Source organism: Octodon degus, unplaced genomic scaffold, assembly GCF_000260255.1.
Source record: "Octodon degus isolate 3935 unplaced genomic scaffold, OctDeg1.0 scaffold00002, whole genome shotgun sequence".
Classification (NCBI taxonomy): Eukaryota; Metazoa; Chordata; class Mammalia; order Rodentia; family Octodontidae; genus Octodon; species Octodon degus.
The window spans coordinates 23569991-23585705 of NW_004524578.1; the positions used below are offsets into that span (position 1 = coordinate 23569991).

A 15715-nucleotide genomic window follows, 5' to 3' on the forward strand; every position below is an offset into this window, starting at 1 on the left:
AATCTGAGTGAAAGTCCTAAAGTCTTTGCTGAATGAAGATGTAAATCAGCCTAGAACAACAGAGAGAAAACCAGAGAAAAAGACTTATCCCTGGGCCTCAGTATCTTTATCAATAAAAATCAGGTAAGGATACTTTACTGCTAACTCTCTGGGGAGTATTTGCAAAATCATCTGTACTATGACCACAGACGTGAAGGGGGACAAGCTTTGTCAGCCAATAAATTTAAGGCGAACAGTCCTTCCCCGGCTAGTTTCAACACAGCATCTTCTTAAGAATCATCGTTTTTATTTTAAGGAACACTGACTCAGAGATTTTTTTGAGGTTCAAATGACATAATATGAGGAACTGGGGTTTGCATGTGTGGATACCAGAAGTAGACACTTCCAGGCAGAAGAAGTCGATGAGGTGGCACAGAAGCAGAGGACGCCCAAGGAAGAGACGCAATGCCGGGCACTGAGAAGGAAGTGGGGAGGGAGAGGGAGGGGCCCCAGCATCAGGCAAGACCCAAGGCTGACGTCTTCCCTACCAAGTGGAAGCCATCAAGAGTTTCTTGTAGGGAAATTGAAAGGGCAGAGGGCGATCTTCAGAAGTTTTTAGGGGGCCACAGGCTGGCCCGGGTTCAAGGCAGGCAGGCTAGGGAGAGGCCACGGAACCTGTTCAGAAGCATCCCAGAGAGGGGCAGTGCATGCTCTTGGCTCAGTGCAGTGGGGAGAGAGGTGGAAATGAATGGAGATAGGACCAAAGTTGATATCGACAGATCTTACAAAAAGGACAGCTCAGCAGTGGAATCCACTCAATCACTAGTTCAAGCTAGATTCGTTGCATGCACAACCCGGTGTTCAGCGAGGGGGACAGAGGGTCCATTAAGAGGATCACAGTCTGACCCCTGTGCGATGAGGCCAAGCTAAGCAGGGAGGACAGGTGTGAGGTGTGTTGAAGGAGGGGTGATCCAGGCAAGACTTCTCCCGCAGTGGTATGGGCAGGCGTTCTCCACTACACAATGGTCCTTTGATCAAGTAGGCCGAGCAGAGAGAGGAATGCAATCCTCACGGGATGGCTTAGTTACTTTCTACTACCTCACCGATCCAGGGCATCTATGCCCATCCTCCTGACAGTCTGGGGTGCTATCGAGCAACAAGGGTCTCCTGTGTCCCTTCTGCCTGTGCAGACCCCAAGGGAAAAGAGCACCGCAGCAGCCAGCCACAGTCTCTGGAGCCCAGCAGCACCCCAAAAGCAGACGCATGGGGCTCAGTTCTCAGGGCCCCTCCTACCTGACCTTCACAATCTCGAGGTCAGTCGCTCTGCTGCCCTCTTGGGTGCTCTGCCACCGTGCTGTCACAGTTCCCGCCCTGCTGCTGGGGAGGACTATCCCTGTCACAAGGAAGGCCTGGTGGGTTGAGAAATGCTGGTAGACCAGGGCAGGGTTTGCAACAGTGCTAAGAAACATTGTGCTTGGAAAGGGGAAGGAAGCCTGACTTCCCAACTGGGCAGGTGGAAGGCTCTGTTTTCTCGTTTTACAGTTAAAACAGAAGATAAGTGTTAGCACTCACAAGACAAAGCCCTGGGTGAATGAGCACCAAAAGGAAGTGCGGCAACATAGGTCCCCACTACAGAACTTCCCAGTTCCCTCTGTCTGTGGGAAGAGGACAGGGCAGGACGCCACCCACAGACAGGAAACAGAAGCACTGAGAGGCAAAGGAAACTCCGAATTAGCACGGGACCCCAAACTAGCGCCATCACAAGATGCGGGACAGACCAAGATAAAAGGAATCAGAACAATACAGTCTTACACTGTCATAGCGGTCAGAGGTCTCAGACCACGTGCACGTGTGTCTTTTCTTTTGGGCATTGCCTTTACAGGAGGTTAAGTGTCGCTCTACATTCTATGGCTAGGTCTGTGGTGTAAGTTCGGCACACCTAACCACTTAGCTGCATGGCCTTGGGTAAAGTGATAACCTGTTCTTCAGTTTACCCACGTGTAAAAAGAAACACTAACACCCCAGCTATGGTTATTGTGATCTGTAAGGTGAAGAGCACAGCACATTGGCACTGGCTTACGGCACAGCACTCAGGATCTCGGGCTCCTTCTCATGGGCGCCATGACCTCCCTCAGACCTTGAACGGGAGTCAGTGCCCAGTCTGGCTCGGCAGACGCTTCCCCCAGCAGGATCACCTCCGACCACTTCCACTCTCCTCAGCCATATTTTACCCAGACATTAAACACGTAATCTAGGAGGACACAGTCAAAAGCCAATTCTGCTTCACAGTTGGGCAATTGTGCCCTCGTGTGGCATGTCAGGGATACAGCTTTCTGTCCAGGAGGAGGCAAAGGAGGCAGGAGCAGGGCTGTGGCCTCTGATCTGTTGAGAGCGCCCAGCTCACACGTGGTATCCCCATGTCCAAAAGCAGAGCCTAACCTAGGTTTGTGGAGCTAATAGCATCTCCCCATCCCAGCTAAACACTGAGGCTAAGAGCCACTCGGAAGGCAAAGTGAACTCATTGGCTACTCTCTGGCTCGGCTCCTCGCTGCGGAGTGGTACCTCCTCCCGTGATGCTCTGAGGAATTCAGATTACCCACAGTTCCTCACACAAGGCCTTCATCGCCCGCGCTGGCGGGGCTCCTCCATCTGAACTCTCTCTCTCTCCAGGCCTTCCTAACATTCACTTCTCTCCACATACCCAGAGCGCCTTCGAAGCCATCTTTCTCAACAACATAAGGGACTGAGGAACTAGGGGGCCAGTATTTGAATTTTCCCTGCAGATCGCTGTTGCGGGTAGCTTTTCCCAGCAGTGAGCAGCTGGGCTTGGGTAAGCCCCCAGGGGAAGGGGGTTTCTTTCTTTGATGCCACCTGGGCAGGGGAGAGCACCTGGTCTGCAGGGTTGTGAGAAGCATGCGTGGATTCCGCCCACTGATCAGCCACGCCACGCCTCCACAGTGCTTCAGGACTCGGCTGCGCAGCCCATGCCATTGACACGGTTATAATCACACATGTTCTTCACCGGAAGTCCCAGCTGCCACCCCCACCACTGACACCCTGTTTGCAGGGTGTCACAGACTTGGCAATCCCCTGTCTGGGTTTCCGATGCCCTGCACTGGCTCAGGAAAGGCCCTGAGTATGGGTACAGAGGTCAGGGGCTGCTGCAGCCGGCAGGGCTTTGTTTCGCAGCACCAGGCCTGGGGAACAAGATTAGATCCTCATGCTCGGGATACAGTCTGAATCTCAAGGCCACCGGGGCTCTCTCCTGCTCACCCATGTGAACTGCTGCCCTCCATGTGTGACAGCCAGCACCCCTGAGACCAAGGCATGCCCAGCCACCTTCTGGGCCTCTGAATACCATGCCACCTTTCCAGCCACCCAGACCACACCGAGAGACACAGTTTTCTCCCCAGACCCCATGAGCAGGAGCTCTAAGGCCTTGGATGAATGGATCTGCCTGTTCCCATATGCAGGTTGTGTTGGGGCTGACAGTGGGATTCTGAGAACTCCTGGCTGGAAAAGATGTTGAATCTGGGGCCTGACTGTCAAGCCCTGGCCAGACACAGCCTCACATACCTGCTCGATCAGAGCATGCCTGGCTGGAAGGACTGGTCCTGCACCTGCCTCCCCAAAGGCACGGGGTGCAGCCCTGGTGCGACTACAGCACCAGGCCTGCATGCCACCCTCCCCAGCACCCAGTTCCCTCTGAGGCACACACAGACCCTTCCTCTCTGTCCCTAACAAATCCAGGAGTAGAATTGTTTTCCCCTGGGAAACTTTTGTTTTGTATAACTGTAGTGGATTTCTAACTGGTGGTCAACTTGTTGGGTTGGTGGTCAACCCAGGTGACTTGAACTAGGGTTCCTACCTGAGGATTGTTGCCAGTAGCACAAGAGGCAGAACTAGAGAAGCCATTAAGATGCTGTTAGGGTTTCCATTTGCAAAAGCTGTTGGGGTTGTTGGAAGCTTGTGGTCCTCCTAGGCTGTTCTGATGGAATGCTTGCTTTCTTGATGAGAACTTTGACTGTTCTTATCACTGAAGGAACTCGGTACCTTCACTGTTGCTGAGAATGGCTGTGGGTCATTTTGGAGGAGCACTGGACCTCATCCTGAGCATCACATCACTTCCTGGCTCCAGAGGGAAGATGGTGCACTGCTCAGCCTCATGGAGAAGCTTGTCACATTGGCTTTCCTGATGGGAGCTTGGCTTTCCTCATCGCTGGAGGAGCTTGGGACCTCACTGTTGCTGAGGATGAACATGACATTTTTGGGGTAGCCCTGGCGCTTACCTTGAGTATTGCTTCCTGGTTCCTCAGTCTTCTAGCACAGATCCTTCACCCCACTGGCCTAGACTTTCCAGCTTTGGGCCTTCCCAGCACAGATCCATGCAACAGGCCTGCATGAGACTTTGTCCTGGGTTCTAGGCCTCCAGTTGAACTTGTAGGAGGCATGATTATGAGCTCTAGGATTTTAGCTGGACTCATGTGGGATATTAGGATCCAAGCCCTCAGCTGATTGTTTGGTCATTAGTATGTGGACAGATTTTCTGATCTTCTGTATATGATTCTTTGGGTGATTCCTTATAAAGTAATATTGTGAAATGTGTCCAATATTATATTGTTCCCCTTGCAAAACCCCAAACCACAACAAAAATAGTTATCTCTGTGCATTTGATAAACTATTAAATACCCACTATGTGTCAGGCACGAGTCTCTGAACATCAAATGAACGACTGGTGGGACTCAGAAAGTCCCCAGAGCCCACTGCCCCAAAGTCCTATCCAGTGCCAAGCCACCCTGCAAGAGCTGAGGTCAGGATAGGTCAGAGGACAGCCATGCCTGTGGATCGCCAACCCTGCTCACCTAGTTCTCTAAAGATAATAAATATACATGTAGAAAATCTCAGCACACAGGTGTTTATCAAGCTGATGCTGGATATAGACAAAACAGAAAATAAACTAGACAAGGAAAATAAAATCGCATTTAGATTTACCAATCTACAGGACATTGGTTTAAGTAAAATATTATCTATATCTCCAGTGAAATATTGTGCCCGAAGTAGCGATGGAATTTCATCTGCATTGACAGAGACAGACACCCGTGTCTCCTGGAGTGAGTGGGACACACAAAGCCACGTCCCTCTGGTGCTATGAAGGTGACTGAAGTGGGAACAGGATCTTCCCCTGTGCAGTCAAGTTACAATGAGGTCGCACGGGCTTAAGGAAGGCCCTAGCCAGTGAGTGGTGTCCTCACAAGAAGAAGGCAATTTGCACACAGATGCCCAAGGAAAACACTGTGTGACGACGGGTACAATGATTACAGCGATGCGGCTGTGAGCCAGGACTCCAGGGCCGCACGCTGGCAGGTGCCCCAGGCTCTAGGAGCGGCACAGAACGCTTTCCCCCTCTGAGCTGGCTCTGCCAAAGCCTGGGTTTTAGCCTTCTGCCCCATCATCCCCATGAGATTAAAACAAATTTTAGTTGCTAGAAACCATGTATTTTATAGTCATTTTTTACAGTTGCCCTAGCTGACTAACGCATCAACCAAAATAACGAATAAACTAAATAATATCATATATAGTAGGAATCTACTTATATAGAATTTTATACTCACAGATTACATATATATATGTGTGTGTGTGTGTGTGTGTGTGTGTGTGTGTGTGTGTGTATAGGCTTAGATAAGTGCCTAGAAGAACAATTGCCAGATTTCTGTTGATGACAATCTTTGAGAAATAAGATTTGGGACCAGTTTTTCTTCTCTTACTTTTTTCATCTTTCTTAAAGGTTTCATTGGGGGGGGGTCAAAAACAGCTTATTTCCATAAGATACATAAATAACCTACATTGCATTCAACTCTAGTTGCCATAACAACACACTGCAGACTAGGTGGCTTGAACAACAGAAACTCATTTCTCCAAGTTCCGGAGGCTTGAAGTGCAAGCAGCACCCAGGTGTGGATGCCTCCCCTCCTCGTGCGGGGCTCACCCCACTGGCTGATGGCTGAGCCCTGGGTGTTACCCACAATGGAGGGAGGACTCTCTGGCCTCTTCCTCTGCTTAGAAGGCCCCTGTCCCATTGCTAGGGCTGCACCCCACCCCCACAGAGGACACGAACACGCTGTCCACAGCAACAGATGTTCCCAGGAGACAGTGCCAAGGCACGAAGTGTGACCACACACAGAGGCCAGAGAAGAATTCTGTAGATGATTCTATTGATATTCTCGGAGCTAAACAAACAGACCAGAGAAGTCAGTGTGCTTTCCAAAAGACAGGGCTGCACTTGCTTGGGTTAATAACTGGGGATCTACAGCCAGGGCGAATCCAAACCCAAGCTCACTGTGATTCTGTTCATCCAGTCCTCAGTGACAGAAAGCAAGGGCACTCGCTCTACTACTGAGAGTTACTTCCCAGCTTGGTGAGTATTCATTTATTTGTTTTTGTTCATTTGGCTTCTGAGACAAGGCCTCACCAAGCTGTGCGGGCTGGCCTGTGACTCTCAGTCCACTACCTCGGCTTCCCAAGTAGCTGGGGTTACAGACAAACACCACCAGCCCCATGGGACTTGACTCTCTAAGCTTCAGGAACCACTTCCAAGGCAAAGTGGAATAAAGTATCTACCTCTTAAGAATGTCAATGCAATTAAATAAGGTGATGCATACGAGTATTTGGCATGGTTAAAATTAATGGATGTTCAATAAAGGGACGCTTTAAGATACGTTATTTAGATTTATTGCAGTGATCAGATGCTCAACAAAAATTCAAATTCTGCATGTAACAACACTTGCAGGTCCCCAGAGCCTGCCTTCTTAGTTCTGCCCTGTATTAAAAAAGTTCCCAACAAGTCCAACTGTCTTAGAGTTTAGTACCTGCATGTGGACATTAGGACCAGCAGCTGATTGGCACTTTTCTGCTGATGCCTCTTTCCCCATCTCCACAGCCTGTGGGAAGCCTTTTCCTTCCCTCCCTGGAAGTCTATAAACTAAATAGCTAATAATATCCAGTCCATAGCTGAGTGCTGAAATCTGTTTACTGCTTACCAGCTCCTGCTCCAGGGTGCCAGTGAGCTGATTCCTTTTAATATTATTTTTTGCTAACTTCAAGATGGAAATGCATATAACTTAGAAGGAAGCACTTGAAAGACTGTTTACATGTGTGTCCTCAGACTTTGCACTCCAGAGCCCATCCTTCTAGAACCTCCCACTGGAGGTCAGAAGGGAGCCATATCTCAAAGTCTCTTCCCAGAAAATAATGCTTTCTTTGGAGCAGCCATTTCTTCTCATAAGTGGTGCTACCTGACCTGTCTCTCTGTTCCAACCTCACTCAGGATGATGTCCCATGTCCTCTCTCTTCCTTAACCCCAGGGAGCTCCAGGTGCCTGAGGGCTAAACCTTACTCCCCTTCTGTGGGCAGTGACATGTCTAGAACTTCAGGAAAGGCTGGACTTATCTGCTGCCACCACAGCCACAGCACACTGCCCCTACTCTTCTACTGTTCCATAAAGTGCCCCAGAAGCCCTGGTTGCCAGCTGGCCCTTCCCTTTATCCAAGAGCACAGACCAGTCCCCCACTGCAGAGTGAGGTGGAGAGGCCCACGACTGGCTCTGTGCGCTGATCCCCTTCTCTTCTGTTCTTGGGTCTCAGGGTAGGGGGAGTTGAGAGCTGAGGCTCCCAGAGCAGCTCCTGGGCAACAGAACCCCAAGAAGCTGGGCAGGGCCAGATATACTGGGGTACAGCCCCAACCAGCCCCCATGACCCATGCCTTTTGAGAAAAGACCCAGCTCTTATACGCTAAGAGGCTTCCATTTGTGGCCACATGCCCAGCCCCTCCACATTGGTAGCGATAGGAGGGCCACCTAGCTGAGGGTGACCTTACACTTCATCTCAGCCTGACTTCCTCCACCAAGAGGTCCCAGATCTGGCTGTATTCACAGTAGCTGCAAACATTCCTGTGCCCTCGTTCCACGGATTCTGTATCCACCGACACAACCCCAGCTTTGCTACACTTGTGGGGGTGAAGGTCCAAGAAGGAGGTGACTGAATATTCCTGTCCTGTGGAGGCTTCCAGCAGTATTTGACAGCCAATCACACTTTTCATTCTGAATCCTACTGCTACTAAACCTTACAGGAAAATCTCTTAACATTCACTACAAATGAGGAGCCTGCCCATCCTCTACTGGTGGAAGAGAACCCGACACCCAGCTCTTGTCTCTTATATGACTCTGAATGGGTTTTTTCTCCTCTCTGTGCCTGTTTCCCAACCTGTAAAATGGGAACAGTAGCCTGACCCACTCTGCTTCCTCACTGCAGCAAAGAAGCCAGCAAATGTGCCTAATGGGAATTGTGCAGTGCTGGGATCAGACTACGTGATTGGTACAAATTGTCTGCTGCCCCCAGGGAGGGCTTCCTTGTGCCCTTCTCCCAGCTACAGTCCAACCAAAAGTTTATGAAGGTGACCTTCACTCAAACATCTCCCAGGACCCACACTTCCAACCATCCTTCCTTATTCTCAGCCTTTGCTGTACTCCACTGGAGTCAGCTCCACTGACCAAGTCCTTCCCTTCCCAATAATTCCAAGTCAAAGAGCCAACACTAAGGTCACCTTGCCTATCCTCTGCCCCAACACAAGAGCCCTGGGCCTGGTGGCATCTGCAGCTGAGTATGTGTTCTCTTGGTTTTCCTGCCAAGGATACCAGCCAGTCCTCTCCCGAAACAGCTTAAAAATCTATATGATTTCTGTGACCCAATTCTGTGCCTGCACTTATGTAATGCTGCATCCTCAGCTTCCTGTGAAACTGGCCTGCAACACTGGAGCCTGGCCTCGTCCCAGCACCTTGTTGGAGCTGGTGCTTACCCAGAAACTCAGGTGCCAGGATGTCAGCTGGATGGCCCTGGTCCCCTCCAGGTGGGAGGACATTCCAGGCAGTGTGACTACCCGAGCTGAACAAACCTGGGCTCGCTGGCACCGTTCTCCCAACAGCCTGGCTACCACATGATGGAGCCACTCTTGGCCACCTTTGTGATGAAAGGTGTGGCTCTGGGGGGGACACCTGGAAAGGGCAGGTGCCATCTGTACAGAGCATACCCCTGAAGTGGCCAAGACTGGCACCATCACATGGCAGAGACAAGGAGAGAAGTACAGGCTTTTTATGTTAAATTCCAAGGATGGAGGAAAATGTCCACAATCATCTAGACACAGAAAACATTGGGGGCAAATGAGAATAAATGGATGGGGAAAGTTCACAAAGGAAAAATTCAGAACTTAAGAATTGTCATTCATTGTATGTGACGTAAAGCAGCAGAAAGACACTCTGATGTGACAGGTCTCTGCTTCCCTTTCATGTACCTTTCCTTTAAAATGTTATGCAACTGAACTGTAAGTCAAACTAAAGAATCCAAAAACAGGAAGACTGCATTATAAAACAACCAGGAATATGCCCTGAGAATTTTAAACAGCAGTAGAATGAGCTAATTACCACGAATATGGTGAAAACGTCATGACAGTGGCAAATGATTCTTGGAGGAAAAGTATGTAATCATAAAAAGTTCTGAACCAAGAAATCTCAGACCACACAAAACTCCTGGATTGCAGGCAAGTGGAGAAGGTGGAAAAAGTTAAAAATGGAAACATTCAAGGCTGGGGGAACTCAGTGGTAGAACACTTGTCCAGTGTGTGCTAGATCTTGGATTTTGTAACCAACATTGAAGAAAAAAAGAGGCTTTTTTTTTCTTATGATAACCTTCACTGGAGGTTAGCAAACTGTCTGAAACACTCTTGTTTTATTTCATACATATAGTTTTGTGATGCAAAAATCATCTTCAGTGTGCTGGCCCCACCCCTGGGTACGCTGAGCCAGCCACCGAGACTTAGCATGGTGGTGTATGCCTGTCATCCCAGCACTGGGGAGGCTGAAAGCAGGAGGATCACTATGAGTCCAAGCTGCATAGTGAGACCCTGTACCAAACAGATTTTTTAAAAATCATTGTCATTTTATGGATGTCAAAATGGACAGGAAGAAGTTTATATCTATATAAATAAAAGTTGAAAAACTTGGGCTGGTGGGATAGCTCAGCGGTCTAAAGCATCTGCTTAGGCAAGCTTAGGCAGGCACAGGGGACCACCATTCCATCCCTGGCACCACATGTCATGCCATCCCAGCCCACAGGGTAGACTGAGCCAGCCAAAAAAAAAAGAAAAAAGAAAAGAAAAGAAAAAAAAGAAAAAGAAAGAGAGAAAAAGAAAAGAAAAAACAAGTTTTCAAACTTGAAACTGACATTCATGAGAAGGAAGACAGTAAGAGGGGGATTTACAACTTTTTAAGTTTCAACACTCAAAGATTTTTTAAAAATAAGAATTTAGAACAAATAAATGACATCACTGGTCTTAATTCGATAGACCTGCAACCTCTCCGGATTTCGGCTTCCTCATCTGTGAGCCGGGGAGGTCTGGGACTTCCCTTCGCGTGGAATGTTCTTCAGGTAGAGAAAAGATGCTTTGCTCCCACCACAGTCCTGTCAGCGTTGCAGGTTGGAGAGCATGATTTCTAAAAGCTGAGACACTCATCCCAAAATTCTGGACCTGACCCAGGAACTGGACTGGTCTCCATGGCACCAGCATGCTGGGCGGACCTGGTGGGTGTGGGAGTCTGACCAGAAGGAGTCTCAGCCCACACAACGATGACAGTGCCGCCCTGCACCGGCCCCTTCTCCCTCCCAGCCCCAGCACATCCCCTCTGGGGCAAAGGACTAGGCAGGCTCCTCCCTGCTGCCTGCTTCTGGAGATAAGTCCTTGATGACCCTCAGCAGCCCCACACTCCGGAGATAAATTTCCTATTTAAGAGGAAATCCAGCACCCTGCCCAATGGGAGTTGCCGCTTCTCCCGCCATTGCAATGGTGGGAAGTGACCGCACCCACCCTCCCCAGCAGGGAGATTCCAGCCTCTGAGAGCTCAGAGCTGGAAAGATAAATGTCATCGCCTGTCCCTCACTCCCTTTGTCCCTCTTTAGCCACAGAGTGGGAACAGGGAACTGCGTAGGAACCCGTCTGCAGGGATGGTGAAGGAACTGTTGCTTAAATCACGCTGAGGACTCCTCCCTTTCCTCTTCACCAACACCCCCACCCACCCACTAAGAAAAAAGGAAAAAACAAAACACCACTCCTTATTTCCAAGGTAAGCATCAGCAGCATGGCCCTGGGAATCCCTTCCTCTGGTACGCCTGGACTTGACCATCCATGTAGTAAAATCTTCGGCAGGGAGCTGAGAATTGCTTTTCTCTCCAATGGGTTGCCACCCACACTGAGCTGCTTGACTCCTCTGTGGCCTGGTGACCTAATCCATAAAATAACTCAACTCCTCTGCCTGCTTCCTAGGGTTGCTGAACCAAAAAACATACCGCACCTAAATTCTGTTTACAACTTACAGAGTTCACATCACCGTAAAAGAAAAGTATCTTTCGCCCCAGTAGGCTCCTTCCCATATCTTACCTGCCAGCGAAGCTCAATTCCTAATGTTTTTCTCTAACTCAAAGGATGATTCATTTGGTCTTTGCAAGCCCTGTTGAACAGTTTTCTACATAGAGCAGATCTCCCCTCCTTGACCTCAGTCCTAGACATTCGTCAGGGCCCTGTTCCCTCAGGAAACCTTTCCGTCCTGCTGTCTCCTGCAGAATCAGTGTGTTTCTAAACCCCTCTGGCCTTTGTCGCTCCCCAATTCCTGCACTGACCCTACTCCACCTCACACTCAAACTCTCTACACCAGCGCATTCCGCATACAGTTCCTGGGCTGATTCCGAGCAGTTTGTGGGCAGCACACTCACATCGCAGGCCCAAGGTGAGGGTACAGGGGAGCCCCCTCTATGTACATTTGTGTGCATGGATTCATTCAGGGAAACTTATCCTTGCTATTTCCCAAAAGGATCAAAGGAAACATTAAGAACAGAACACAACTCAGGAAAGAGAGTGGAAGCAGAGCTGTCCGTCTCAAGGCACCTGGGACGCATTATTTACTCCAGCTGAGGGCCAGATTTATCTCCGGGTTTCCTGGATGAAAGGGAAATGTGCTGGCTCCTACGCTTTTCATTGTACAATGACTCTGGAATCAGAACTGAAAGAGCAATTTTTCCTGGCACCATGTTCAAGGAGAAACTTATCAAGCAGTCCCCCACGTAACAAGCATGAGGTAACCCAAAGCAGCGGCACCTCCAAGAAGAGGTTACAAAAGGCCACTGATGTTTCCTCGTGGCCAATTCCTCTGTCTGGAATTCAGAGAGAAAGGATTTCCACACATAAACAAGATGTGTGGCCCCCATTCTGAGCTCACTCACTCTATGCTTGTGAAAGTCTTGAGAATCTGAAGGAAAGAAAAGTCAGTGTGAATCTGTTTAATATCAGACCTCAAAGACCCCCTCAGGCTCTCCTGAGGGATCTTGGGAGCCAGCTTGCGACCATGTAGATCAACAGAGACAGGAGGAAGCAGGAAGCAGGGATCTGGAACACAGCACAGGCAACACCATGTGGCCAGCACATGTTGAGCAGACGGGGCTGTGCCCACCACAACCAGTCCTGTCCCACCCCTGGATGATGTCAGGAGACACTAAATAAATGTAATAGTCTCACAGATGTCATGAAAGGGAATGATTAGGTCTGGGGGATGACATGGCTCATGACCATATCAAGCTGAAATGTTATCTCTACCAAGATGGTGGGTAAGCCCACCTATTTCCTGTCTCAGATAGGGCTGGGCAGAATGTGGGCCCCTTGTTGTGGACCTTCAGAGGCAGGAAAGGAAGGCTAGGGCTGGTGCTTACCCATGCCCTTCCTTCACCATCTTGGCCCAAGCTCTTATGATCTTCCCTTCTGAGATGGTTGCTCATCTTTGACTTGGGGAGACCTTATCTCCAGGTTTCAAGCACCCAAGGAGTCCAATGTCTCAACAGGGCAGTCGCCAACATGTTGGATTTAGCTTGAGATATCCTGTCTTCTTTTGGAGAAAGGCTGGTCTCTCAGTATCTTTGACTCTGGTGAGACTTGACCACCACAGTGGCCCCCAGTATAAGGATCCATTGGTCAGTTCTACTTGGGGAAAAACAGTGGCAGGAATGAGAAAGATAGACAAGAAGACAAAAGCTGGGCTAAGTGGTTGCTGTTCTGCCTGATGGGCAAGACTAATGCAGCTGCACAACAAAACTGTTCTTTAACTCAGCAAAATATTCTAAAAGAGTCCAGTAATCCATAATAGTATTAGGTCTTCCACTTGATTAGCACTGTTAGAAATTGTTGACCTGAGTCCCCTACAGCTCAACATAACAGCATGGCTTTACTTCTTATACTTCGTTTTTATACTTTTCTCCTGGATGGTTAAGATCAAGGTAAAGCAAGACCTATGCAACAAGAGTTGTAGCTTTTGGATCTGATAAGGTCAGTCAAATCCCCTCAGGATTTATCCTGAGATCTTGTACCTCAGATTGTAGATTCTATAATATTCAAATGACGGAACTAAACAAAAAAGGGGATATATAAATGAATGTCCACTTTGTATCTGTGTATTCAAAATGGTTAGGATAGATATATAGTTACATTCTCTTAATGAATAGAGGGATTTGTTCTAATAGTGTTTGTAAATAGGATATCATGTCTGCATCTTGTACAGCAAATAACCACTAGGAAGAGCATATGCAATGTGTTAATTATTGAAACTGTCCTACCAATTTGATTTGAAACTGTCTCATTGCTATGTGTCTCTCAACAAAATTATGGGGAAAAAAATGAATTCAAAAAAGAAGAATGGTCCTTTATTTATACTTTTGAAAAGTTAGTAACACATGATACAAGGTCGCCTAGCGACTAATAGCTGACCTTAACCAGACACGATGTTTATCTCAGGACTGAGGTAGCTTGTTTGCTTTAGGCACTGAGACCTAATCCCACCTACATGCATTTGATCAACTTCCTAGCTTCTGCAGCTTCCAACACCCAGGATCACCAAGGACACAGACTTCACCAGGTGGACAGACATACTTCTGTTGCCCTTGTCTAATAGTGCCATGGGAGAGAGAGGCCAGAGAGAAAACAGTAACATAGGTCATAGAAGGGACAGCCAGGGTGCTCAGGAGGAAAAGCACCTGTGATTTCCCTGTCCCAGGTGCCACTGCTCTGTGGTGGCCAGCCCAGATGGCCACTTTGAGCCCTGCCAGGGCATTTCTGTGAGGCGCTTCCTCAGAGTTCTGCTCAATGGCACCCAATTGATAAGGCTAAAGATACCCTGAAAGGGAAGGTGCCAGAAGGAGGGCACCACCGCCACTGAAGAGAAGAGGGTCGCCTGAAGATGGACACTCAGTCCTTGTTCACAGAAGTGACTCTCTACCCCTGTAAGACCTTGGCTGCTTTTACCATGGTCACTGTCATCACTAATAACAATAACCACAGACAGTGCTATGTGAGAGGCCACAGTGTCAAGGATAGAATCATGTTTTGTGTTTATCCAAAGTAAAATAAACCTTTCCATCCCTCAATAGAGAGACTGATATGAAGTGAGACTCAGTTATTCTCTTTGATCGAACGTCAGGAAACCCAGGGGACTGGCAGGTGTCCAGGGCAGATATTTCTCTGGGTGGACACCTGTCTGTTGTTTCTTCTTATTCCAAAGCCATGCCTTCCCAAGCTCAGATCCCAAGCTGGCTGCCCAGATGACCAGTAGACATATCAGACCCTGCATGGGGGGGGGCCACACCCTGCTCCTCAGTGGCTGCAGTCCCTCCCAGCATGGCCCAGAGGCCTTCCTCTGGACCCACAGGGACATCACTAGCACTCACACATGCATCCCACGGGAGGCTCTTTTTCATGATGTCCTGCTCTCTTTATGTAGTCTAAACATGCTCCTTTCCCAGAGCCCAGCATCCAGCTCCCTTTATCTGAAGTTGAGTTGCCTTCTTCTTCCCACTTCACCAATCCCTGACCACTGGACCTTGCCTCATCCATCCTGCTTGTCCTTCAAGAGGCCTCAATTTTCCAAAGGAAAGCTTTCCCTGCAGCCTCAGTTAACCACCCAGGGAGCAGACCCTGCCCACAGAAATGAGGGTAAAAGGGAGGGGGTTGGGGAAGTGACACGAGAACCCCACCAGGACCCCACCTAGGGGAGCTGTGTGTGTTCTGAGGGTGCCAGAGGAGCTGTGTATTCACCAATGCCTACCGGTCACCGGTTGAAGGCTGGGCATGAGGTGGACACCAAGCCCCAGCACTGCCAGCTATGTGGGAGAAGAGTGAGCCCACTCTGCTAGGAAAGCTCTCAACAGGAAAGACACAAGTCCTGGAAGCCGGGAGTTGGGCTAGAATGTGGAGAAAGCTAAGCATTCTGGGGGAGCACGAGAGCATTGCCATCCTGGGGAAGCCCAGATGCTGGGGCCACAAGGTCGCCACCATTGCAGGACCTTGGGTAAGTGAGCAAAAAGTGTGTTTTCATTCTACTCAAAAAATCCAGGGCAGCCAGGCAACTACTTGAATAAATAAATGTTAGATGCTTAATAATACGTCCCATTAAAGATAATTTCATCAAGCTCTCCCCATGGGAACCGGTGCCAGGTCTCCCACACAGGGCAGGCTGGCCGCTCTCAGGGGAGAAAGGCTACACAGGCAGCCTGGGTCACTAGGGTCCAGGTGAAGCAGCTCCTGAGAAGTCACCTGCAATATCCATTGGTCCACTGGAAGGCCAGGTCAGGCTGAGGGACCCCGAGTCCAGCTGACT

General features: G+C 49.1%; 1 protein-coding gene across 4 annotated transcripts in view; it reads right to left on the reverse strand.

The window, feature by feature from the left end:
- Cfap161 (cilia and flagella associated protein 161) overlaps positions 1-15715 on the reverse strand; it is a 57231-nt gene that overhangs the window by 23412 nt on the left and 18104 nt on the right. For 3 of the 4 annotated variants that reach the window (XM_023712841.1, XM_023712845.1, XM_023712832.1), the window contains exon 3: positions 15652-15713. In XM_023712841.1, the coding sequence (XP_023568609.1) occupies positions 15652-15713 (62 nt within the window). Of the gene's footprint in view, positions 1-15651; positions 15714-15715 lie in introns of those variants that run through there. The other variant, XM_004623490.2, reaches the window with a different exon arrangement.